This window comes from Pomacea canaliculata, linkage group LG8 (assembly GCF_003073045.1).
Source record: "Pomacea canaliculata isolate SZHN2017 linkage group LG8, ASM307304v1, whole genome shotgun sequence".
NCBI classification, from domain to species: domain Eukaryota; kingdom Metazoa; phylum Mollusca; class Gastropoda; order Architaenioglossa; family Ampullariidae; genus Pomacea; species Pomacea canaliculata.
The window spans coordinates 15,474,426-15,498,267 of NC_037597.1; the positions used below are offsets into that span (position 1 = coordinate 15,474,426).

Genomic DNA, 23,842 nt, shown 5'->3' on the forward strand with positions numbered 1-23,842 from the left:
GACGGACACAAATACATCCATACAAGGATCTAGACATAAATACACCCATACAAAGACCTCGACACAAAGTTTCAGACACGCACACCGAGGAAGAGACATGGTAACACAGCAAACGATCAGAGAACACACTCTAGAACAACAAACACACACAAGAGTAATATCACTATAGAAAGAAGGAGACAGCAGGAGACACAAGTGGAAAATTTCCACAAGAGAGAGATGGCGCTGACCCTTGTCACTGGAGCCAGAGCCCGACTTGTAGGCAGATGGCGGTCGTGGTGGTTGTGTGAAGAGCGCGTGGATGTGGTCGGCGCTGGCGTACCGCCGGGGACTCAGGATGACGCCTGCCACAGTCAGGGTAAGGGTCACACCACATCATGTCATCTCAAGAATAAATTATCTTCCAAAGCACTAATTACCCCTCACACTGACAACACACTTGAAGACAGGAAGCATGGCTGGATAAAATGTTAAATGGTAAGAGTTTCTTAGAACAAAACAAACACAGTCGTTCACATAACAACAACATATAGCCATTTCTCATTCATGTGATGCATTGTTCTAAATCCACCTCTGACACTCGTGTATCTATTTTGTCTTGGTACAATAAAACGTGAATAAAATATCGATGAATTATCTCACTTTAGATTATCCACCTCATCTATGACTTTCACCGTGACAGGGTCAGTGATGTAAAACACTCGCCATGCTTCCTGTAAATGAGTTGACCTCAGAGTCATCGCGCTCGTCTACAAACTCACCGTGGTTGTCGTAGCCCTCTTTAGACGGATGATATCCATCACCTTTTGTGGACTTCCGTGGTGCTGGTAATGGCGGTGGATGCTTTTTGTATCTTCGGCTTTTCTCCTTTAGATGGTTTGTGATCTTTGGTGTGGAAAAACGGCACGTAGGACTCGGAGGGCGTACTAAGCATCACCTGCTGAGAAAGGTGGCGTGTTCAAAACCCGCTGACAACCAGCTAACTCATCACACCGTGGTAATAATCAACTACAGGATGCTCCAGTTTGATAACAGCATTAATATCGTAACAAGCAGATAGTGAAATGATTACAACACACTGATAATCATCTTGTGTCATCTTAACACGCTGGCTATACGCTAGGTGATGATGACGAGTAGGTGGGACTAGCTGATGATAAAGGCAGCAAAGTTTACAGTCTTCAGGTCTTCGAGTCCCAAGATTTCATACACACTAACCAACACAGCTTGAGCTTCAGTTCTATTGTCTAACGAATGGACAGCTAATTATTTAAAGTGATGCGGAAGCAAATTAAATGTTTAATGATTTCATGCATTTTTTTTTCTTTTTTTTTCTCTCCTCTAAAATGACTAGTTTGTTTTATGTCAAAACATTTTCACGTTGGTAAACTAAATGTTCACAGTCCTGATGTCGTTAGAGGGATGTAACCCTAAATGTTTTAACACCAGTCCGTCACAGTGGTTCTCTCCCTTCCCCTCTACCGACGTTTGAACTTCTGGTGAGAGAAAGTGGCGGTTACCTCTCTTTGCGCTGCTGCTTTCTGCTGTGCGATATCGTCTTCCTCTTCTGACGACTTGAGCTGCTCCATGAAGTCCTGAGGTGGCGCCACTGATCTCACTTCCGGTGCGTGGTCCACTTGCTTGACCTCATTAAACGTTGCGTAGGGGTTGATGTTGCTGTCGTCGCCCACTGAAAAAACAAACCCCCAAAACTGTCAATAACACTTACGTCACGGTTGAGAGAGAACAGCAATCCTCGGTTCTGAGACAAATTCTTTCAAAGTATAAAACTGAATCGCAGTTTGCACATAGAAAGGAAGAAATAAAAATCAAGGAGTGTAGAAGTGAAATGTAAAAGCTAAAGGGTTAGCATTCAATTGCTGCAGGTGACTGACCGCAGCGTCCGAGCGAGCCGTTGTCGCCTGACGTCTTGGTCCCCTCGCCGAAGACGTGGGCGTTGGCGTGCAGGTTGTCGTCGCTGGGCATGGAGATGAGGAAGTTGACGTTGCGCTTGGTGATGTGGTCCGGCAGCGTGCTGCTGCTGCTGTCGAGGTCAGTGTTCATTCGCTTGTCGAGGTCGTTCATCAAAGATGTTTCTGCGGTAATATCTCGGCGAAGGTTTGATGATGTTTCTGTCGTGAAGAGAGAGAACAATGTTTTACTGCAGTACTGGACCCTTGTATAGTTTACGACAATGCTTGTATGCTTGCTTGCTTTACAACACTCGAGTGTTTGCATGTTTTACGACAATACTTGTGTTCTTGTTTTCTTTACGACAGTACTTATGCTTTACAGCAATATTTGCACCTTTGCTTTTGCTTTCTTTGCGCAGTACCTATTTGCTCAAGCAAAGCAAAGATGCGAACCGGAGCCTGAAATAGTGGGAACAGCACGAAGCTGTGGTCCTAATATTGGTAGTATCACCGATGCCCGGATCCAAATTCAAAGTAATTATGCAGGAAACATAAAAGGACAGTAAATATTAATTAGGGAAAGTGTGTAAGACGAAAGAAGAATGTCGACCAGCAGACCCAAACAAGAAATATTGTCTGTGCAGGATGGAACACACTCAGGCAGTCATAACATTCAGCTCACCTTTGTATCGCAATCTTTCCTTCCTTCGCCGACAGAAAAGGAAGATTGCCACGACACCAACCATGATGACGACGATGGTACCGCATAGTGGCAGCATCACCTGCACCTTCTGGTAGAACTCCACCTGCTGCTTGTGCATCACGTAGATAGGCTCGATCGTACCTGTTGTACAGAGGACCAGACATTTTGTGGGACGAATTATTGAGAATATCTAACCACTGACTGGTGTTTGTTCTTGAGGAGGGAATGTGTCTCATCAACAGGAGAACTATAATACAGTACGAGATCATCATCATCATCATTGTGGAATTTAAAAAGTGCACCTCCCTGTGAAGAAATGAGCTCAGTGCTTTGGATTTTTTTTTTTTTTTAAAGTCCAAGTTAGAGAACTCACTTCCGGTGTAGGTCAAGGTTGCAAACTTGAGCTCACTGTCCGTGGAGCCGGCGTCGCTGTGGGCCGTCACCACCATCACGTACCACGTGGCTGGATGTAGGTCTTGGACTGTGAAGGTCGACTAAAATAACAAACAATCGTTATTCGTTAACTGCGAAGGTCTGACATTGTATAGCATCGATAGGACTGACTAAAACAACATGCAATCATGAATTTTTATGGCTTAGGTCTCAGATTCGAACATTCACATTATTAAAGGAAAAAAATTAATAGGCAGCAGACTTGGTACATGCAAATAACTGTACGTTTTTAACAAGGTGACATTTCTATGATATAAAAAATCCCAGGTCATCCTCAAGTGCAGTCTAGAAAAGGGTGAACAAAACCATGATGGATTAAAGAAGAGCTGATAAATGAGGACTTGTGTGAGGAGAGAGTCTGAGTGCGCATTGTGCCAAATACCAAACCATTTAGCTCAACTATTTTGTTCCTGAAAGCTGTCTTTACCATATTTGGTGGTATGTTATTGTTGACCAGATGCCAGTCTGTGTCGCCCCAAAGCGATATTTGACAGAGAAGAATCTGATCGGACAGCCAGAGGTCAGCCAAGAGGTTATGTCAAGGTTCACTGAGGTCACGTTGATCTCCTTTAGAAGCATGCTTTGCGGTGGCATAATTGGTGCTAGATGAGAAGACAATTATGAGCAAAATATACAAGCTTGGCAACGACTATTATGTTTTTGTTACAATGTCTTACTGAATTTATTTTTAGCAACTTGGCGTCTGTCAATTAATGCTCTATATGTAAATAATAATTTTGCATCATGATATCTTATTCCAGAAATCACTTTTTAAACGTAGTGAGACCTACCAAAAAACATGTTAAACATTTAACTCAGTAGACAATGATGTGATTAATGTTGTGTCAGTGTTGTGTCAGTGTTGTGTCAAGTGTTGTGTCAAGGTGTAACAAGCAGTGTCAGAGCTGTATCAAATTGTGACTGTCAACCATCAATGATGTGTCAAAACTGTAACAAGTGGTGTGTGGAGTGTTTAAGCTGTAACTAGTGACATCACTGGTGTGTCACACCCGCGAGTAACACATTGCACACACACACACAACACGTACCCGACCCATTAGTCTTGGCCTCCACCACTGCGCTGTCGGGGCTGTCGCCCAGGCGGTTGAAGGCGTGGAGGGTGAAGCGGTACTGAGTACCACACATCAGGCCTGCAGCGATGTACGTGCGGTTGGTGGGCCCCAGTCGCACCGACCTCCACCCATTGTGCTCCTTCTTGTAGCTCAGCACAAAGCCTGCACAAAGGGGTAAAAAAACCTTTGCAGACCACGCTCCTTTCTTCCCCCAGCATCCGCCATATTGATCCCAGCAAAGCATCTCAGCGAACAATTAGCAAACACCCTCCTCCACTACATTTAGCTTGCAGGCAAAGTGCTGAGACCAATGCAGAAAATATCGTTTGTTTTAGTTTTGATCCATTAAAATGTTTTTAAGGCCAATCCTATATGAGACTGGGTTGGTGAGTCGGTACACCGTTGGCCTGAGGGACAATGTGGTCAACTGTGTGTTGGATGTGTTACAGAATGGTGAAGTACTCAAACTGGTTAGGTTTCAGAGAGCTTGTTTTCTCAATTTATAAAATAAAAGAACAAGCCAGTGCATTGTTTTTCTCGACACAGACCAGGAGCAGGCGATAATGCACTTTAACAATGCCATATTTTTCTACCAGACACAAGACACAAGACAATATATCAGATCAGGGAAGATGAAGACCAGACGGCAACATAAGCTCAGCTGAAGTTTTGATATGCAAGTCTCCGCCCAGTAAACGATGTGCAGGCTTCATAGGACATGTGTCTAAAAGTGAGTGGGAAACCCAGATCATAAAGGCACGTGCATATTGTTGGTTGTGTACGTATGTGTGTATTGCAACAACAACAACAACAACAACAACAACAACAACAACAACAACAATGCTAGTTCTTGTGGTGTGTCTCAATGAAATCTTTTCACTGCAAAAGTGCTTTGCAGTCTTTTATTTTATTTTTCTTTCTTTTTTTTTTTTTTTACCTTGGATGGGGCTGCCACCGTTGCTGCCAGACAGCCAGTTGACCTGAATGGTTGAAGTGGTTGTTAACACCAAGTGAAGTCTTGGAGCGTGTGGTGGCGCTGCAAACAAAGATAAGTAAGTACAGACTAATACGTGCTTTAGCTCAGCAATACAGCTACACATTTCTTTGAGGACTTGGTTATTTTCAAAGTAAGCGTGAATCTTGTTTTCGACAGTGAAATAAAACATTCATTGTCCCGTTCATTTCAGTATATTTGGTTTTTCTTTTTTGTTAGTTTTCTCTCTCTCTACACACACCCACACACATACACACACATATGCATGCTACTGGGAAATTTCTCGTGTGCGTCCGTCAAACTGTGAAATACTGACAATTCATACAAATAAAACTTGTAACTTACTTCCAGTATGGTCGCCAACTGTAATGGAAAAGAAAAAAAAGAAAAAAAAATTAAGATGGTTTATATAATAGTTTAAATAATGGTTTATACAATGGTGTTTTTTAATATTGCCAATAACTTCAATAATTATCAGTGCCTCTGGGATCTCTTTCTTTCACGTGATTTTAAAAATAAAATAGGCATTTAAATACATACTGCATACATGCAACTCTACAGTACTACTAAGGTACTCAAGCCCATATTTGATAGTACCCCACAGGGAGGTGGACAGTCCCTGAGGCCAAACAAACGCAAGACCGGGTCGTGACCAGCCTGCCACCAGACCACCCAGGGTACAGAGGCTGTATGTTGTCACCTACCTTGTACACGCAACATGTAGGAGATGTGATTGTCGCCGATGTCGTTAGACGCCGTGCACGTGTAGTTGGCAGCGTCAACGCCGATAACACCATCAATCATCAACGTACCGTTGTCTTGCACGTGGAATCGGTTGTCAGTTTTGATTGGCTGGCCCCTGAAGGGTAGAAAGACTTGAGACTGTTTTCTCTCCTGCTCACGCGGCTTGGAACATTCCTGTTGTCTAAGTTTATTCTTTCAAACTCCGCACAGTTGACGTGCAGTCAAGTTGTTAGTTAATTTCTTGTTTACTTGTTTACTTGTAATGCGATGTGCGGACAGTACAGTTTGTGTTTATAGTACCCCATGTCCCTAGCAACATACCCTAGGTACTTTACACAAACAAGAAATAATGCACTAAAATCAACAGACTGACACTCTGTTTTTGTCAGTCTTATTGGAATTTGTTCATCGATACTGAAGGTAAAGATAATTAAGCTTTTTGACTAGTGCCAGGTGTCCCAGCAGATCGCAAACAGTTTGAAAAAAAGATTGGTTACATGTCTTCAGGCGACAATTGACCCACTTAATATAACAGAAAATAAACCACGAACAGAAGGCGACACCTTATGATCAAATTATCTGTGACTGACGTGGGGCTCTGTCTGGATCACGTGGCCAAATTAAAGGACCCGTTAAGGATTAATACAGTTTCTAACCGATGTTAAAGTCAAGAGTTGAAAGACTGACCTGAGCGTCCACTGGATGACAGGCTTGGGCTGCCCCACAGCCAGACAGGGCAACAGGACTGGTTGGTGCCAGGGGACGGTGAGAACAGCTGGAAAACTGGCGATCCGTGCTGCGACTGTTGGTGGGAAACGTTTGTTACACACGTGAAAGGTTTTATTTAAACAGTTCTTACTTTTTACACACTTGTTATGTGCCATTACACCAGTTTTGATTGGTTCCCTGCTCTCCCTTAGTGATCTATCTTTCAAACCGAATGCGCACAGCTAAACCAGCCAGACTGGTTCACACACATAAAATACAAATGTGCATGCGTGCATGTAAAAAGATAAGATAGGGATTGCACCCTCCACTCTCTATCTCATTCTTCTATTCCCCCTTTCCTCTTTAACTCTTAACCCAACCCGACCCCAAATCCACTTTCTATACTTACCTAGAGCTAAACCCTAACTCTACTCCCCGTCCACAATATTTTTACTTGGTCAAGCATGCAGCGCGAGCACACACACTTTCTCTCTCCCTCTCTCACACTCTCTTTCTGTCCCTCTTTCTTTCTCTCTCTCTCTCTCACACACACAGAGAAAGGCAGCCGCTGACCTAGGCGCTTAGGCGTGGCGGTGGTGACCAGTGACGGTTGACCCTCGCCCATGACGGTGCTGGCCGTGACCCGGAAGGCGTGCTCTACGTTCTCCGTCAGCTCCACCAGCAGCACGTGCAGCACGCCCGCCCCCACCACACGTGACTGCTCTTCGCTCTGTCACGTCAACCACACCACACAATTAGGATGCTGTGGGGAGCCATACATGTGGGTAGTATTCATAGCATTCAGATAACGACGATGACAAAGATGATGATGATGAAGGAAAGAAGGCGATTAGAAGGAGCAGAAAGACGAGAATCAGAGTCACAAGAAGGTAGCAGACGAGACCAGGAATAAATAATTTTTCAATATCACATTTACAGAATTCAGAGACCAAGAACTTGTTTGGTGTTGGAACCTACCCCAGGTGAGGTGGCGTTGCGATAGTATACTGTGTAGTGCGTTAGAATGCCATTAGGGCTGACGGGTGGTTGCCACGCAACCAGAATGCTACTGATGTTGACTGCCAAGGCCTTGATTGCAGCAGGCACCTCAGGAACTGAAAAAGACATTAAACACGATATTTGTGGACATTTAGCCTGCAACTCCTGCTTGATAAGGTGCACCACTGTTTGCACACGACACTCACTGGCATCGGGGAGGTCTGTCTTCTCTGTGACCTTTTGGCTGAACTCTATGACCACTCTCTACCCTCCCACCAGGTACATTTCATTTTTTTCCCTCCATAGCAGATGTAAACCAATGAACAGCTCGACAGCTGTAAAATGACTGTAAAATGGTCTACTTAACTCCTATACACTTGGATCAATTAACCACTCACTAAACACAGCTGACTGCCCATGTAAAAGCGACTTCTTTTTCTTGTTGCCTGGTAACGCAGTAAAGGGATTGTCACGTGACTCACCATCCTGCTGAGTAGTGACGTAGATGGGGTCACTGCGCACGCCCTCGCCCTTGCGCGTGTAGGCCAGCACCTGGATGCTGTAGTTGGTGTATCGCTCCAGGCTGTACAGGATCACCTCCAGACGCGAGGAGGTCACAAAGTTGGCATCGCTTTCGTCTGTGAATAGAATATATTCATTCACCTTTGGTCCCTTACACCTGTATGCTGCTATTGAACTGGAAAAATCGTTTTAAGAAGGCTTTCAGGACATTTTTTTCCAGTTAATTTATGTCATTCCTGAAAGTGTTCTTTTCATCCTAATATTTTTTTTTTTACAGATTTCTATATTTTTCGGACTTTAAAAATTTGTCATTGTAATTTTTACCTTCATCGAGACGTACTGGTTTGTAGAGTACTTTGTACCCCTGCAGAATGCCATGGAGAGTGTAGAGAGGAGGCGGAGACCATGCCACTCGGATGCTACGTGAACTCAAAGGGGTAGCTTGCACGTTCTTTGGTGGCTGGCTGGGTACTGTTCACAAACAAAAACAACAAATATGACAATAAGAGTAAATGGAAGGTTCGACATTTTCTAGAGGTATGTATCAAAGACTTTGGATCTTAAAAGTCTTGTAGGATCCTGTTTAGTAAGGCACCCACTATCCACCCAGCCACCCACCCGACCCAGTTGATGCGCAGGATATTCTCACCGTCCTCCAGAGTAAAGACTGTGGTGTCCTCTGACGGTGGACTGATGCCCTTAGAGTTGTAGGCCTTGACATGCACCGTGTACTCGGTGAACTTTTTGAGGTTGTGGATGGTGTGCATCAGCACCACGCCGTCCTCCTCCAGAGGCTCTGTCGTCTTGGTGATGTACAGGAACTGGGCGGGGCTCTGCGTCTCGCGGTACCCGATGTAGTAGCCCAGGATGTGGCCGTTTCGGATCCCTAACCCCGGCGCCTACCAGTCGGCGACAGCGAAACAGAAACACCGTAAGGGGATAGGGAACATAACTGTGGGCTGATGATCATTCTGAGGAAGTTAGATGTATAGAAGAGATGTATAAAGATATATGGAAGAGGATATCTATAGAGAAGAGATATAGATATATACAGAGTAGAAGATGTATGTATATCGAGATGCATAGAGAAAGAGATGGATAGAGGAGCAGAAAATAGAGATTATACAGGAGGAGATTTATAGAGGAGAGGTATACATGGTAAACATGTCGTCAGTTGTATGCTAAGTGAAGGAGGAAGCATTATTTCGTTTTATTAGAGGGCGGGAGCAGCCATGTAATCTGAGTGAGTGTTGTCTCATATCAAATGGATATAAACCATGTTTATCCCACTCAAAGCTAAATTAATAATACATGCGGTTTACGCCTTACCTGCCACGTGACTTGCAGCGCTTGGGATCCAATCGCCTTCACAGTGACGTCATGTGGTGGCCCAGAGGGAGCTAAAAATAGATAATAAATGTTTTGACCAATGTATGTCCGCAAGCATCTCTCGACTGAACCACACACATTGATTTTTCTGCTCTTCTGATTCTCTTTTGTCTCGTTTCTGAATCCCACTTCACATTCGACCCCCCCCCTCAAAAAAAAAACAAACAAACAACAACCACAACAACAAAAAAACTCTGGATTTCTTCCATTGATTTCTTTTGCATGTATATACTCTTTGAACTATTTTAAAACTTAAAAAAACATTCTCAGTGCTGCTGTCAGCATGTTGAATACTGTGGTGTGCGCTTTGTGTTCTGCTAAGTACACTGTACTCAGATGAATGCGCTGTCTGCTCGGCTGGATGTGTTGTGTTCTGAGTATACTGTGAGGTAGGTAAGGCGTGTGTTCTGTTGAATATGCGACAAGTGTTACAATGTGTCCTCTCCACTTTCTCTGTCCGTAGCTTTCTCCGATGGACAGAAAACAAACACGAGGAAAGGAAAAAAAAAAAAGGAAAGGAAGCGCTTCACTAGAATGCTGCACTGAGTGAACTGGTGCTGGAGGAACATTTACATCACAAAAAGTTGTCAGAAATAAAATTTGAAGAACTCATAAATCTTACCTTCTTCCAGTGTTGTTGCTATCACCACCTCACTTGTAGGACTGTAACCAATAGAGTTGTTGGCCATGACCCTGATGTGATAGGTGAAAGCGGATAGGAGATATGTCAAGGTCGCTTCGGGGTCATGAGCCGGTACTGTCACATTGGCAAGGACGCCTTGCCAGACATCTGTCGAGAAGGTCAAAATCATTTGTTGTTTGTAATTTACTATTAAAACATATCTAGAGTATGGTTCTTTTTCAGAATTTTAACAAAATCAAGGAAAAGACTATTATTGAGAATTCCGTGGCAAGTTAAAATAAAATCTCCCTGTGACATTGTGCAAACATCTTTGCCTGATTTCTTCCTAGCAAGGCCGTTATTTATTGTAATCCCTGGTACTTCGTGCTCTGGCATTAGATAAAAAAAAAAAAAAAAAACTACCGGGAGGAAAACAGGCAGAAATGAAAGAAGGTAAAAGGAGACATAAGTGGAGGACGACAAGAAGCCAAGCCACAAAGCTAAGAGCTTTCAGCTTCTTACATAGACACAAGGGCAATAGGAGTGCTGTAACATAACAAAGAGGAACACACACACACAAAGTTTCCATGTCTAAGGGAGACGGAAAACACAGATAACTACAGCCAAAAGAGCAAATTAAATGTCCAACGAAGAAAAGAAGGGACAGAAAAGAAACAGTACAATCACACAAAGAAAGGAAAAAAAAGTACAGAAAAACCCACAATGACAAAAAGAACATCACTAAAATAAACTATTTCAAATTACTGTAAAGGATAACAACTAGAAACACAGGTGTGTGTGTGTGAGGTTTACTAGGCACTCGGGAAAAAGCGCTAGACCATTCATGCAGGAGACACAGGTGCGCCTGAAGAGGTGAAATGTTCAACAACATTCTCTAAATCTAATCGTGCTGATAAAATTGGGAACAGGTGATATTCTTAGCAGCTAACAGTGCTTGGCTCAGGTGCTACAAGATTGTTGGCATTAATGACTGCAGGCTACAGCTAAACGAAGACAGCCAAAGTAGCGAAGCATCTCCTGATCCGACTATGTCTACATGTGTTGACATCATCAATCTTCTCGCAAATTGCAGAAACCTTTTTTTTTCCTTGTGAGAAGGTAAAGGTTAGGAAGGTCGACTCTTCTCTTACCTGACTTGTTCTTGTACTGGACGGTGTAGGTCAGGAGGGGGCTGTTCCCGTCGAAAGGTTTCTCCCACTTCAAAGTCACAGTGCGACTTGTCACGTTGATGACCTGCAACCCGCTGGGCGCCTCTGGCGGTTCTGGCGACAGTTACATGTAACCATGGTGACAATGGTGACAATGGACAAAACTATAAACACAGTTAATAGTGCGATAAAAGTAATTGGACAATTCGCAGAGAGGACAACGCATGTGAGCAGTATTACAGAGAATAATACAACATTGATGTGACTGTATTATTATATATACAATCGATTGAACAGGATAATAAAACATAGATATATCCTGTCAGTCACGGGGAAGACTTTAGTCACTAACAGAGAGCAATTGAGTGTCCGAGTATGAAATGTCTGTCTGTCTGTGTGTGTGTGTACATGCGCATTACTAACCATGAACAACAAGATTCGAGACCAGCGTGCCGTGGCCAAATTTATTTTTCGCGTTACAGGTGTAAAATCCAGTGTCATTTCTCAAAGCTGGGGACAGTGTCAACTGTGACAAAGCTCCACGTGGTGTATTTTGTGTCACAACCTTCGCCCTGCAAGGAAAACATTTTACAGTCAATAAGAATGTGTTCTGATCTCTACTTTCAATGCATTACAATGTTAGAGAAATGGGCTTGAATTTTTACTCTGAAAGACATTCCATCAAAATTAGCAACCTGACCCGCTTGCTATCAGGAAGTTTTTCTTCAACAAATTTTTTTTTTTTCTATACTTGTACTTACAAGAAGTCTGATGATTTTCTACACAGCCTCTTTGCCTTTTTTCGTGACAACTTAGTAATAAGATTAGTTCTATTTACACGGAATTCTGCTTTGCCTATTGGGAACACTTTCCTATTAATTACAAGGGCCGCCGAAAGCCAACAAGGGCCCCGGGACAGACGATCTTTCAAGTCCCGAAGACTAAAGACAATATAAGATTTATGTCCTTCGCCCTAATGCACGTGGTATGTCACAGATATGGGTAAATTATTGGAAGTGTTGAAAACTCTTCTTTCTCCTTTTCACCCCCAGTGAAGCATAGGGCCGCAGCTACCCCACGCCATCGGAACCCGGTTCTGGGTGTCCCTTCCCAGTTGGGAACCCTTGTTGTTGATGGTCAGGCCAGTCATCGCTGGGAGCCGACTCCGTAACTCTAGTAGCACTTTAAGCATTCTTTCAAGTCTAGCTTTTTTTCCCACCGTGATTTTTTTTATTTTGTTTTTGTGTAATTAAAAGAGAAAAGAACTTTCTGACCAATATTGGGCCCTCTCCACAGCCGCGGACCCGGGTACACCATCCCCCGATGCCCTTCCCTCAGGTCTGTCCTGTTAACTACCACTATTTCAGATAATTGTCGCATTGACATGCAGTCGGCTTTAGTTGTGTTCACATGAACCATATGGCGCCCTCTAGTGGCTTGTTTGCTTTACTGCTTTCTGCGCATATCTTGTATGTGGCGGCCAGCAACCTTCTGCGCCTGTAATATTTGCCGGAGAGCTTTCCGCACAAAGAGTGCACGAGGCCCGTTACACTGAATACCTGTGGTCGATGTGGCCGGCCTCGAGTAATCAAGCTGAGATCATAAACACAACAGGAAAGAGCCAACGACTTCGTTGTCTGAGCTGCTGATTCCGATGTTGAAATTTGTTATCCTTATTATCATCATCGTCGTCGTCGCTACAGGTTGTAAAAGTGGTTTTTAACAAATGGAAAAAGTCAAGCTGGCCTTTGATATTTGAGGGTGTTATAGGTGCAGGACCATCGCAAATGTGAAAAATCTGAGGATAAACCTCCCAATAAATAGCAGCCCACTCACCCTAACCTAACCCTTCTCAAAAGAAAAAAACCCAACAACCTTATCTACGGTGATGACCTTATAAATAAATAATAACCGATTTAACAATAGTTAAAAGATCCCGTGTACAAACAAGTGAGTGCACAAGGAAGGAAGGTTGTGGTGTTAGTTAGTGGCCGTTAGTGGTGACCATGATGCTAGCTGGTGTACCTGGTGTGGGCCGTGCTGACCGGCTGGCCGTTGAAGCTCCAGGAGACGGACAGCGGCTTGTCGCCCACCGCCTGGCACTCCATGGTGATGTTGTGAGCCCGCAGCACTGTGTAGTTCCTTCTCGGTTCGTTGAAGCGTGCAGGAACTTGAACAAAGATGCACAGTGTTAGCAAATCAACACAAATTTGCATGCGGACAGACACGTATATTCACGACGGTTATCAGTTGCATGCCGCCATGTACACAAAGAAACATGCAGGCATGCAGGAGAACTGTCTATCAGATGAACCACAGTGGGTACGTATGTAAAATTGCTTACTGTGCACTCGCAGAAACACAACTTTGCTGATTCCAATGCCGATGCCGTTACTGGCATGACACAGATAGTAGCCATGATCCGATTCGCGGGCTTTGATGATACGAAGCGTGCCATTGGCCAATTTGACCATGTGATCACTGTTACCCTCCAGTACAACGGGCTGGTAATTCCCAGAAGTAGCATCTACAGAATAATAAAGATAATAATATTATTTGTTGTTCTTCACTTTAAAAACGTGTAATTATTTATTATAAAATTACCTCGAGAAAACATTGAAAAAAATACTAATAGACTGGCTTTGGTTTATTGTCAGCAGACGTTCTCCTCACTAACCTATTAAAAGTTTTGGTTTCAGGTCCAGGATTATATCCATAGACATACCCTCTGCCTTTCTCCAGACGATTTCCGGGTCAGGGGTGCCGGCAGTCTGGCAGTCTAGCTGTACCGTCTGATGCAACACCACAAAGGAATCTTCAGGCTCCACGACCCAGCGCGGGGGAACTGCACGTGAGAAAGGTGCGTGTGTCATGTGACGTCACATACTGATATCTAAGGTATACTGAAAGTTGAAATATCTTAAAAAGGAAGACAGAAGACAGGAAGAAAAAGAATTGGTGATTGTGGCTCTTGTCTCCTCACCATCGACATGCAGCGGTGCTGTGTAAGAAGCGGAGGCGGCGGCGTTGTTGGCGTGGCACGTGTAGTTCCCGTCATGCTTCGGGCTGGCGTCAGCAATGGACAGCATGCTGGAGTAATCTCCATGTTTCTGTAAACAGAATTAATTCAGTAAGTTATAGGATGACCATCTTTTGTGCGCACGACTGCTAACAAACTAACACGCCATCTTTGAAAAAAGAAAAACATGATAAAATATGGGAGAAGGATGGAGAGAAAGGGAGAAATGATGATCGAGTGATGGGCGACAGACAGAAAGATGAATGAGAAAAGTTATCATTCTCATCAAAAGTAGTCGCTGGGCCTGTTTGTCCTCCCAAGCGGAACTACCGAGTGGCGTGTTGAACAGCAGCAGTTCGAACCTCATAAAACAGACCCTTCAGTCCCGTGACCTTTCTGTCCAGGTGACCCACCTGAATCATGACCCCGAGGTCGTGCGGAATGGGTTTGCCGTCTTTCTCCCAGGTGATGGTGATGGGCAAGTCGCCGCTGCTGATGACGCAGGTCAACATGATTCTGTCGCCCTGTTTGCGCTGCTGGAAGCTGAAGGGATCAATCACCGGGGGCTCTGTGTGAACAATCAACACACCGGCCGTCAGGTGCTCGTCTAGTGTGACACGGGTGAGTGGGCAGGTGGAAAACGGGCTGAGGGTCAATAAGCATGACAAACAACACTATCTCGTGCAGCTTCATGCACAGGTGATGAGTTTGGTTTAAAAGAGCTTGACATACATTATGCACCACATTTACACACTGTGCACCGTATTTACACCTTGCACACCATATTTCTCAGCTGTAAACAGTACACCTATGTACTGGTTATAGGACTACTACATAATCAAATTATTCGAGAATGCAGTTTTGTTTCATTTCCTCAACTCCTGTAGGTAGATATGATTTTCTGTTAGCTTATACTACTTCGATTTTTATAATCGGTGGTTTTTGTTTTTTTTTTTTTGTTTTTTTTTTAACCAACTGAAGTTATAGGACTACTATATGCATTCACGTAGCCCAGACGTACTGATGTACCTACGACGTACTCACGTAACCCAGACGTACTCACGTACCTACGACGTACTCACGTATCCCAGACGTACTCACGTACCTACGACGTTGACGAAGACGCTGCGGTTGACGACCTGCGCATCCCTGTTGCTGGCGGTGCACGTGTACTGACCAGTGTCCTCGTTCTGCACTGTCTCGATGATGAGGGCGCCTTTCACTACTCTCTGTAGGTGGTTCACGGGCAACACACGCCCTCCTTCCCAAAAATAAAATAAAAAAATAAAGCTCTGAGCGCTGTCTGACTTCACTGATGGATCGCCTTAATCCTCTCAGTACATGTTTGCCTTTGTTACTTTCTCACATTCTGTAACTTTTACGATTAGAAATCAATCATGATTGTTTCATTCTTTCTTTTAAAAGGTACAGTAATTAATAAAATGTTTTTATAGACTTGGTAAACCTCAATGCAAGAACCATTCCCAAATCTTGTATGAATTCCTCCCCCCCCGCCTCAATACACCCTCCACCACTTTTCTATCCGTTGTTGTGGACGCTGACAAACATGCACAAAAAGTGATGTCACCTTTACACACAGACTCGCCTAATCAACTCATGGTCCCACCTGTTCGACTGGCTGAGGTATTCACGATGTAAATCATATCCAAAGACAATCCTTCTCGACTGTTTGTGTACACGGAGGTGTTTGTAGGCGGTATATGTCGGCAACGGAAAGGGGATGTATTCATCTAGTCCTTTTTTTTTTTTTGTTTCGCGCTGTGCCAGCAACACACACACACGCACACACACTCTTTCAACAAAGACGTACACACGTACAGACGCATAGACGTACAGATGATGATCACACACACACACACACTGACCTCGGGACCAGTTGATGGTGTAGATGGGGAAGCCAGAGACGTAACAACGTAGAGTCAACTGTTTGCTGGCCGTGGCCGTGACGTTTGGCATCGGCTTGATGTATGGTGTCCCTAAACGATCATAAATATTTGTTCAGATCAGATTTCTCTAAAGTAGGAACGTCAGCATGATGCAGCAATTATGACATTTTTTGTTAAGCAAAGCTTTTCGACCGACTTGTTATAGAGCTTGGCTCTGTTAAAACGACCTAATGTCGTAAAAGTTGAATGACGATTACGAGCTTGTTGCATCAAGACGACCGTCCTAAATATTTGTAAAGCTTGCATCCGAATAGGGTGGTAACATGTGATTATGAGGCACCCAGGGCCTCAGTCCAGAAGGGGTGTAACCTTGTGTGAGACAGGTGTGATGTAACTACATGTTGCATTTTCCAAGTCCTCATTTTTTTCTTCCTCGCTCGATGAATATTTAAGAAAAAACCCGCTCTAATCAATTTAGGAAGCACCTTGTGCTGAGATAGACAACTTCTACTACAACATTGATTGAGAGTTGATAACATTTTTTTAAACTGATGATGATGATGATGATGATGATGATCAGCGCTAAATAAGTATTCTAACCGTAGACGTTGAGGCGAGCGCTGTGTTCAGCCCTGCCCACGTTGTTGACGGCGAAGCACCAGTACTCCCCCCCGTAAGGCACATCCACCCGCGAAATGTTGACGTAGCTGATGACGTCACCGTCCCCGGTGGTGAAACTGTTGGTGGCGATGCGTTGGTCATTGGGAAGTGACGTGCCGTCCAGCTGCCACGTCACTGTCGGGGTCGGGTTCCCCGAGAACCTGCAGCGTAACGTCACCTGCTGGCCTCGCTGCACGAAGAGTTCATGGAAGCCCTCCACGATCATCGGCTTGGCGGCTGGCGACAGGACAACAAACGACTGATGGCTGCAGGACCAACTAATTGCTGAGATTGCCTAATAGACCGCCATTTTGTTGTCTGCTTAGAGTTGTTGTGTTTTTAGTGCCTGCTGTACTTTCTACATCATCGGCATTGTGCTGGAGTGTTTACTGCCTGGGGCCTTTTGTTTTTCCTCTCGTGATATCAATTCTCTCATCGCCGTTAGTTTTCTCTTGCTAACACCATCACAATTTGTTTTGCAAGTCATCCCTATGATACATTTGCATTAGTGCCAGTCATGGATTTCAACATTTTAGTGCAATTTCTGCCTTGTGATCACGTGGAAATTCTCTTGACTATTTTCATCGCTTATTATTGATATATTCTGCTCGGATGTATTGTTTGCTGACATAAACTGTGTCTGTGTGTTATGAGCATGTCTGTCTTGCGCTCCTAGAAGGTGCATTTAGCCTTCTGCTGAGTAGGAAAATGTGAAATATATATTTTACTATAATAATAATAATAATAATAATAATAATAATAATAATAATAATAAACAATAATTGTTGGCTGTAGGGAAAAGAAAGCTAATATGGTCAGTGCGCACAGTTTGACAGCAAAAAAATCCTATCAAACTTCAATTCTAGGATTTTGTCTCCATCAGTTGAGAATTATGTAATGACAGTGTGCTAATACTGTCTGACGCCTGTTTGTTATTTGTGTTTCTGTGTTTTGTAGCTACGTGCCTGAAAGGCAACAACATCTTTCTTTTATGTAACCATAGCAATGAGTTGTACTGGTGAAGGTATCACTCACCTCCCAAGGACAGCTGAGCGGCTCCCTGCACTGTCTCCTGCTGATTGCCGATGAAGCACTGGTACATGCCTTGATCTTGCCGCCGCACGTCATGCACAACTAACACGGAATCCGATTGGATGATGAGACGCGAGTCGTTGAGAAGACGTTCGCCATTTTTGTACCAGGACATCTTGTTTATTGGATGGCTTCGGTGCTGCAGTTGAAGACAGCAGCGTTGCCTGCGTCTACAGTCTGCTCCACAGGGTCCACGTGCACAGACAGGTATGCTGCACAGGAAGAGCAATGGCGGTCTGCCAGCAGACTGTCACATCTACACGCCTACCCGTAATATACTTCAACACTTTACTACTTATTTCGCTAAATGTACCTCATTCATCTGAGTATCTGCAGAAAGTAATAACTGGAAAAATAAAAAAGATTTTATTCTGGAATAAACTTTCTGTGCTTGGGAACTAACGGTTCCTAACGCCTCTGCTCCTCCCTTCATCCCTGCGTTTCACACAACACTTACAATTATACTGTAAGTGATGGTACTTACTGTACACATTAACAGTATGAGTGTTAACTACTTAAATACGCAATTAGCACTGCGACTGTTAACTACTTACAATACACGGTCAGAACTGTGGTGGCGATGTCCATCCCGTAGGTGTTGGTGGCCGTGCAGACGTAGCTGCCGCTGTCGTTGACAGTGCTGTTGATGATGACGAGGTTCCCACCCAACTGCCGATAGTGATAGTTGTCAACAGCGACAGGGATTCCGTCTCTGGTCCAGATGTAGTTGGGTACCGGGTACGCCTGGCTGCTGACGCAAGGAAGCTCTAGCGACTCTCCTTCGTTCACTCTCAGCGTGGGGATAGTTTCTCTGATGGAGGGACGTTCCCCTCCAGCAGGGGGATCTGATACAAACAATAACATTAGCCCGTCATAATAACACAGCGACAACGACGACAGACATGCCTCCCTTGCCAACTAGCCAACCCACAACAATAACATCTATTTCATTATGTTTAGAAGCTAATTAGGAATAAGCGACTAACCATACAATCACCTTGTGAGAACTAATTATAGGCACTGGCCATGACATTGACCACTGACCGTGAACCCTGAGGTAGGCGAAGCCGCTGTTCTTCTCGTCGCCCGTCAGGACGTTGCGCGTGGTGCACGTGTACATGCTCATCTGGTCTTCATTACGCACGTCCCGGATGTGCAGGACGCCGTCAGGGAGGATGCTCATCCGGGCATCTGCAAGACACCCGGTTATCAGTTGCATGCCGCCAGTGGGGTCTGTCCCCATTCAATTATTTCCAATGCGGGGTATCGTTGACCGGAAGACGGCGACGGATTGAGGGTCTCAGATTATACTAATGGGTTAATTAGGAGACACGATGGCCGACAGTTATCCTCATTCTCAGCCTGCCATGACGATGCTGGCTCAGTTTGGGGTAAGCATGGATATCGGGGTAGGGGATGCCGTGCGCATTTTTTTAAAATGTATTTTTAGTCGTCGAGAACCTTGGACCTCTAGAGAAAAAACAACATCGGAAAATGCATCAAGCTGTAAGGATTCGTGTAATTGGCCTAACAAGCCATCGGGTAATGGACTTTACGAGACACCGATACCGACACAGGGGGGCGTAACTGCTACACCCCAAGCTCTGTTTTCAGCCAAGCTATATTCTGGGTTGTTAATATTATAATAGCAGTCGTGTGTGGGGGCTGCCGTGCAAATTGCCATATTTATGCGCGGAAACTCTGTTGTCATGGTTTGGCCTATCTTTCTCTGCGTGTTTACTCTTGTTGTTTCCTGTAATTAGGTCAGTCGCATCTGATAAGGTCTTCGGCTGCTGTGATTATGTGTTATTGCTTGCATGAAGCTGTGTATTGTGCATGTTGTTTCCATATGGCTGTCGTTTGTATTGTGTATCGTGTTGTGTTCATCTTGTTGTGGTGTGTACTGTAGTTGTTTTTATATTGATTGCTGTAAATGTTGTGACATACATTTCTGATAAATCGTGCGGTGATTGCTCCTACATTGGATGGCGATTTCGAACCCATTGTGAGATACTTTTCGAGTCGCTGCGTAGTGATTTCTGACACATTGTGTGGAGATTTCTGACACACTGCGCGAATAACTGACTGGTTGCATCGTAACCACCGTCTTCCGGTTCTTTTCCCTAGTCTGTAACAGAGTCTCTGTTTCTGCCCAGGTCTTTTTCGCATGACATCACTACTTCCTCTCAAAAATAAAAAAAACTAAAGGGTGTTAATATTATTATAGACGATCTCACAACCTGAAGTACAGGCCATTAGAATGTAAAAAGAATCTATCCCTGACATAAAGTTTTGTTAATTTTTTCATCGTGCCCTGCATCCTCCATTTCATCATATCTACAAGCCATTTTGTGGCTTCTGTCACGTGATATCGCGTGGAAAGATTATACCACGGACGTGTATAGGTGGATTTCTGTCTGTCTGCAGAGACCAACGTTTAGGACTCTTGCGAAGTTCTCAGCTCTTAGTCTCGGTGAGCCTAAACAATGAATGTGATTACCGGAAGCTTTACATACCTATCTGCCTCGTTTAAGTAGTTAACTGGAAAATTCATCTGCCAGCAGTCCAGTAATACAAGTTTGTGATTATACGTGATGGCCACGTGACCTACTCGTCACAATGCCTTGAATGATTAAAGCTATTTTTAGCTGTAGGTTGGGTGGGTGAGTAGTCACGCACTGCCAGTAATGGAGACACACGATCAAACAGTTATCGGTCTTGAGGCTGTCTACTGTTACCAGCAATAACCCACCTGGATAAATCTTCTTGGTGCTCTGTGTCCATCCTGTCACCTCCACGTGCGCTGTGACGTAGGTGGGGAAGATGAGACAGCGCATGACGGCGGTGTTGCCCCGGATGACCCACTTGTCGTTGAGCTGCACATCGTAGTTGCGGTACTGGTCCACCAGCACTGCAACAGCACAGCGCAGCACTGCACGCTACTCATCACAGCAACTTTGTGTTCTCTTGACTTCTCTACATTTGCTTCTCCTTCATTAACATTTTTATTTATTCTATCATCCTTTCTTCGCTCTTGTTTAAATGCGCCGTTGAAAAGTGACGAGAGTGAACTGTTGGACAGTAATTATAGTGTTAGTACTCGTTGTCAATAGTCATCTAAGTGGTAGTGCTTCTTGTCAAAAGACATCATATTGTTAGTACACCTTGTTAGTAGTCATTACAGTCTTAGTGCAGCTAGTCAATAATCATAGCGTTAATGCACTATCTGACTATAGTAAAGGGATGATAGTGTTTGCATATTGTAACAGTGATAATCGTTTTAGTGCTGTAGAATAGTGATTAAAGTGTGTGTCCTGTACATTAGACACCTATATTAGGCTGTATATTAGTATCTTAGCGACTATTCAGCAATAGAAGTGTAAGCTCAGAATGTCTGTGCTTCTATACATCAGGAAATCAAGATGTCATAGAATGTAGATGTGAACAACAATCACTACTGGAGAACAATGCCAAGAAGAACCAGACTAAACACTGCACATGGCAGCTAAAGACATAACAGAGCAGCTAGACATTACATGTTGTTGACCGAACGGCTCGACAAGCAATATACAGTGGAACCTCGGTTAGCGAACGCCTCGGATAGCGAATTTTTCGGTTTCAAAAGAATAGCGTCAGCACCAAACAAATGAATTTGAAAAAGGAATGATTTCAGGTGCATGCGTCTGTCGGATGTGTATTACCGAAGAGTTTTACAAAAAAGACAGAAGAAGCAGACACTGGACAAGTTTTTTTCTTCAACCTCAAAGCTACAGAAAGGGAAGTCTCCCCGATTTATAATGTCACGTGTGCTCATGGAGAGGGGATTCAAGCAGTAATTCCACCCTCCTACCTGGCCGTCAAACGGCAGTTTTCTGTTTAAATGCTTTCGTTAATGTTTTTATGACACAGCCTGTAACTTTTTGGAACCACTTTATTTCTTAGAAAAAAGTGTTTCGGATAACGAACATTTCGGTTTTTCCAGAACGATTAAGTTCGTTAACCGAGGTTCCACTGTTTTTTATTACAGTATGAAATGTTTAAGGTTAAAGATAATTGAAGTTGCAGACAGACAGTTAATACTTCACTAAAATACTAACATCTCGAGGTTAATGTAAAAATGACATAGAAGAATCTTCTGCCAGTAACGATGGCTGTACACCATATAGCAGTCTATCTGTATGGTCTGATCCCATAATGTCTGACCTTTGATAATGACGTTGAGAAAGGGAAGGACAGACGGATGCAAAATGAAACAGCAAAAAAAGTCTTCCCGTCTCCCCTTCGGCAGTTTTTACACACAACACCAAAGATTCCTGCAAACACTGCTCATATTTAAAAAATAATATAAACTACACCAGCCGCCTACACCATCCTACACCAGTAGCCTACACCTACTGAATCGCCTATAGTACACCAGCCTACACCACCCGCTTACACCACCTTCCTACAGCAGCCGCCTACACCAGCCTCCTACACCCGCCTACACCAGCCTCCTACACCCGCCTACACCACCCTCCTACACAGCCTACACCACCAGCCTACACCAGCCGTCTGAAGCCTATCAGAGCCATGAGCCATCGTGCCTCTCCTTCAGTATAGGAGTGTGAGAAGGTCAGGGCCATGCATGGAACCACGTTGACCCATGGCGCAGCAACACCTCTCACGTTGAGCTATCTCTGGATGAACTTCCCAGCATCCCTTTCGCCCTTCCCTGGCAGCCGCTTCTCTCCCCCTGTATTGGGCTGTGTCTTCTCCCTCCCCCGTGTGTCGGGCTGTGTCTCGTCCCTCCCCCACCTTGTGTCTTGTCCCTCCCCCACCTTGTGTCTCGTCCCTCCCCCACCTTGTGTCTCGAGCCGCTTTTTAGCAGAAGTGGTCGATACGTGAAATTTTAACGAGAAATGGCGTAATTGGGGCTGCGCGTGCTTGCACACGGCGAGAAAAGCTTGCGTTGCGGGGCCGTGCATTCCTCGCGTGGAGGACGACAAGCGGAAGAAGAGGAAAACGACGAGAAGGAAATGAAAACTGAAATAGTGATGAGAGGTTAACATGAGAAGGTGAGACAGTGATATGAGAGGTTAATATGAGAGGCTGACACGAAAAGTCAGTGCCATCAACGCGCCTGAGAGGCTGGGAGAGAGAGACCTGCTCGATGTTAATGTTAGTTTTTGTTTTTATTATTTTATTTAAAAAAAATAAGTTGATGCTTTTTGCAACATCACAATCTGCAAAAATAAATGGTGGAGGAAATGAACCTTCTAAGGCTTGTCGTTTATTCTTGTAAAATCGTGAACAACAACCTTTGGGAGGAACACGCTGTGTGCAGTGTCTGATGAGATGTCTCGTGCTGATGAGAACCGCACATTCAATAACTGATGACTCATCCAAGAACAGCCTGACAATCGGCCAGAGACCGTTGGCTAAGCGGCATCCCCCTGACGACTGGAGGGTTCACTTCGTTCGCGCGTCCACACCTCGTGAAACATGGTATTGGTGGCCATCACACACACACACAAACACACATACATATTATCTCTCTAAGATCTTCTTTCTCATTGTCAGTAATGATCAACACAGGGGAGTGTTTGTGAGCATGCCCTCTGCCCATTTCCTTAATTTTCCTCCTTCTCTCTCTCTGTAGGGGCGACGTCCTAGTGCTCGTTGAACTGGTGTGTGTGTGTGTCTGAAGCTAGCATTGGTTATTTTGATATTGCTCTTTGACAGCCATTGTCTGGAAAGAGTCAAAAATAGGAAAGAAAGAAAGACAAAAAGACAGAATGAATGCCTAAACCTAAGCGCTGGTCGTCTGGCTGCAGACAGCGGCCAAGAGGTCATGACCTCAGCCACGCGCCACGGAGCATGATGCCATGAATGCCGC

The 23,842-nt window shown here is 44.3% G+C and overlaps 1 protein-coding gene across 1 annotated transcript in view; it reads right to left on the reverse strand.

Annotated features, from left to right (window-relative positions):
* Positions 1–23,842, reverse strand: part of LOC112570028 (Down syndrome cell adhesion molecule homolog) — a 75,344-nt gene that overhangs the window by 12,102 nt on the left and 39,400 nt on the right. The window contains 38 exon segments of the mRNA XM_025248210.1: positions 231–344; positions 762–849; positions 851–940; positions 1,073–1,099; positions 1,521–1,690; positions 1,896–2,132; positions 2,596–2,757; positions 2,990–3,110; positions 3,497–3,552; positions 3,555–3,671; positions 4,119–4,304; positions 5,080–5,178; positions 5,482–5,499; positions 5,841–5,995; positions 6,568–6,682; positions 7,162–7,318; positions 7,567–7,703; positions 8,070–8,225; positions 8,434–8,580; positions 8,759–9,008; positions 9,439–9,509; positions 10,121–10,288; positions 11,272–11,403; positions 11,713–11,861; positions 13,315–13,459; positions 13,634–13,816; positions 14,015–14,134; positions 14,273–14,344; positions 14,347–14,439; positions 14,760–14,876; positions 15,414–15,569; positions 16,195–16,305; positions 16,816–17,112; positions 17,911–18,102; positions 18,105–18,179; positions 18,522–18,812; positions 19,012–19,158; positions 20,720–20,878. Coding sequence (XP_025103995.1) covers positions 231–344; positions 762–849; positions 851–940; positions 1,073–1,099; positions 1,521–1,690; positions 1,896–2,132; positions 2,596–2,757; positions 2,990–3,110; positions 3,497–3,552; positions 3,555–3,671; positions 4,119–4,304; positions 5,080–5,178; positions 5,482–5,499; positions 5,841–5,995; positions 6,568–6,682; positions 7,162–7,318; positions 7,567–7,703; positions 8,070–8,225; positions 8,434–8,580; positions 8,759–9,008; positions 9,439–9,509; positions 10,121–10,288; positions 11,272–11,403; positions 11,713–11,861; positions 13,315–13,459; positions 13,634–13,816; positions 14,015–14,134; positions 14,273–14,344; positions 14,347–14,439; positions 14,760–14,876; positions 15,414–15,569; positions 16,195–16,305; positions 16,816–17,112; positions 17,911–18,102; positions 18,105–18,179; positions 18,522–18,812; positions 19,012–19,158; positions 20,720–20,878 — 5,280 coding nt within the window.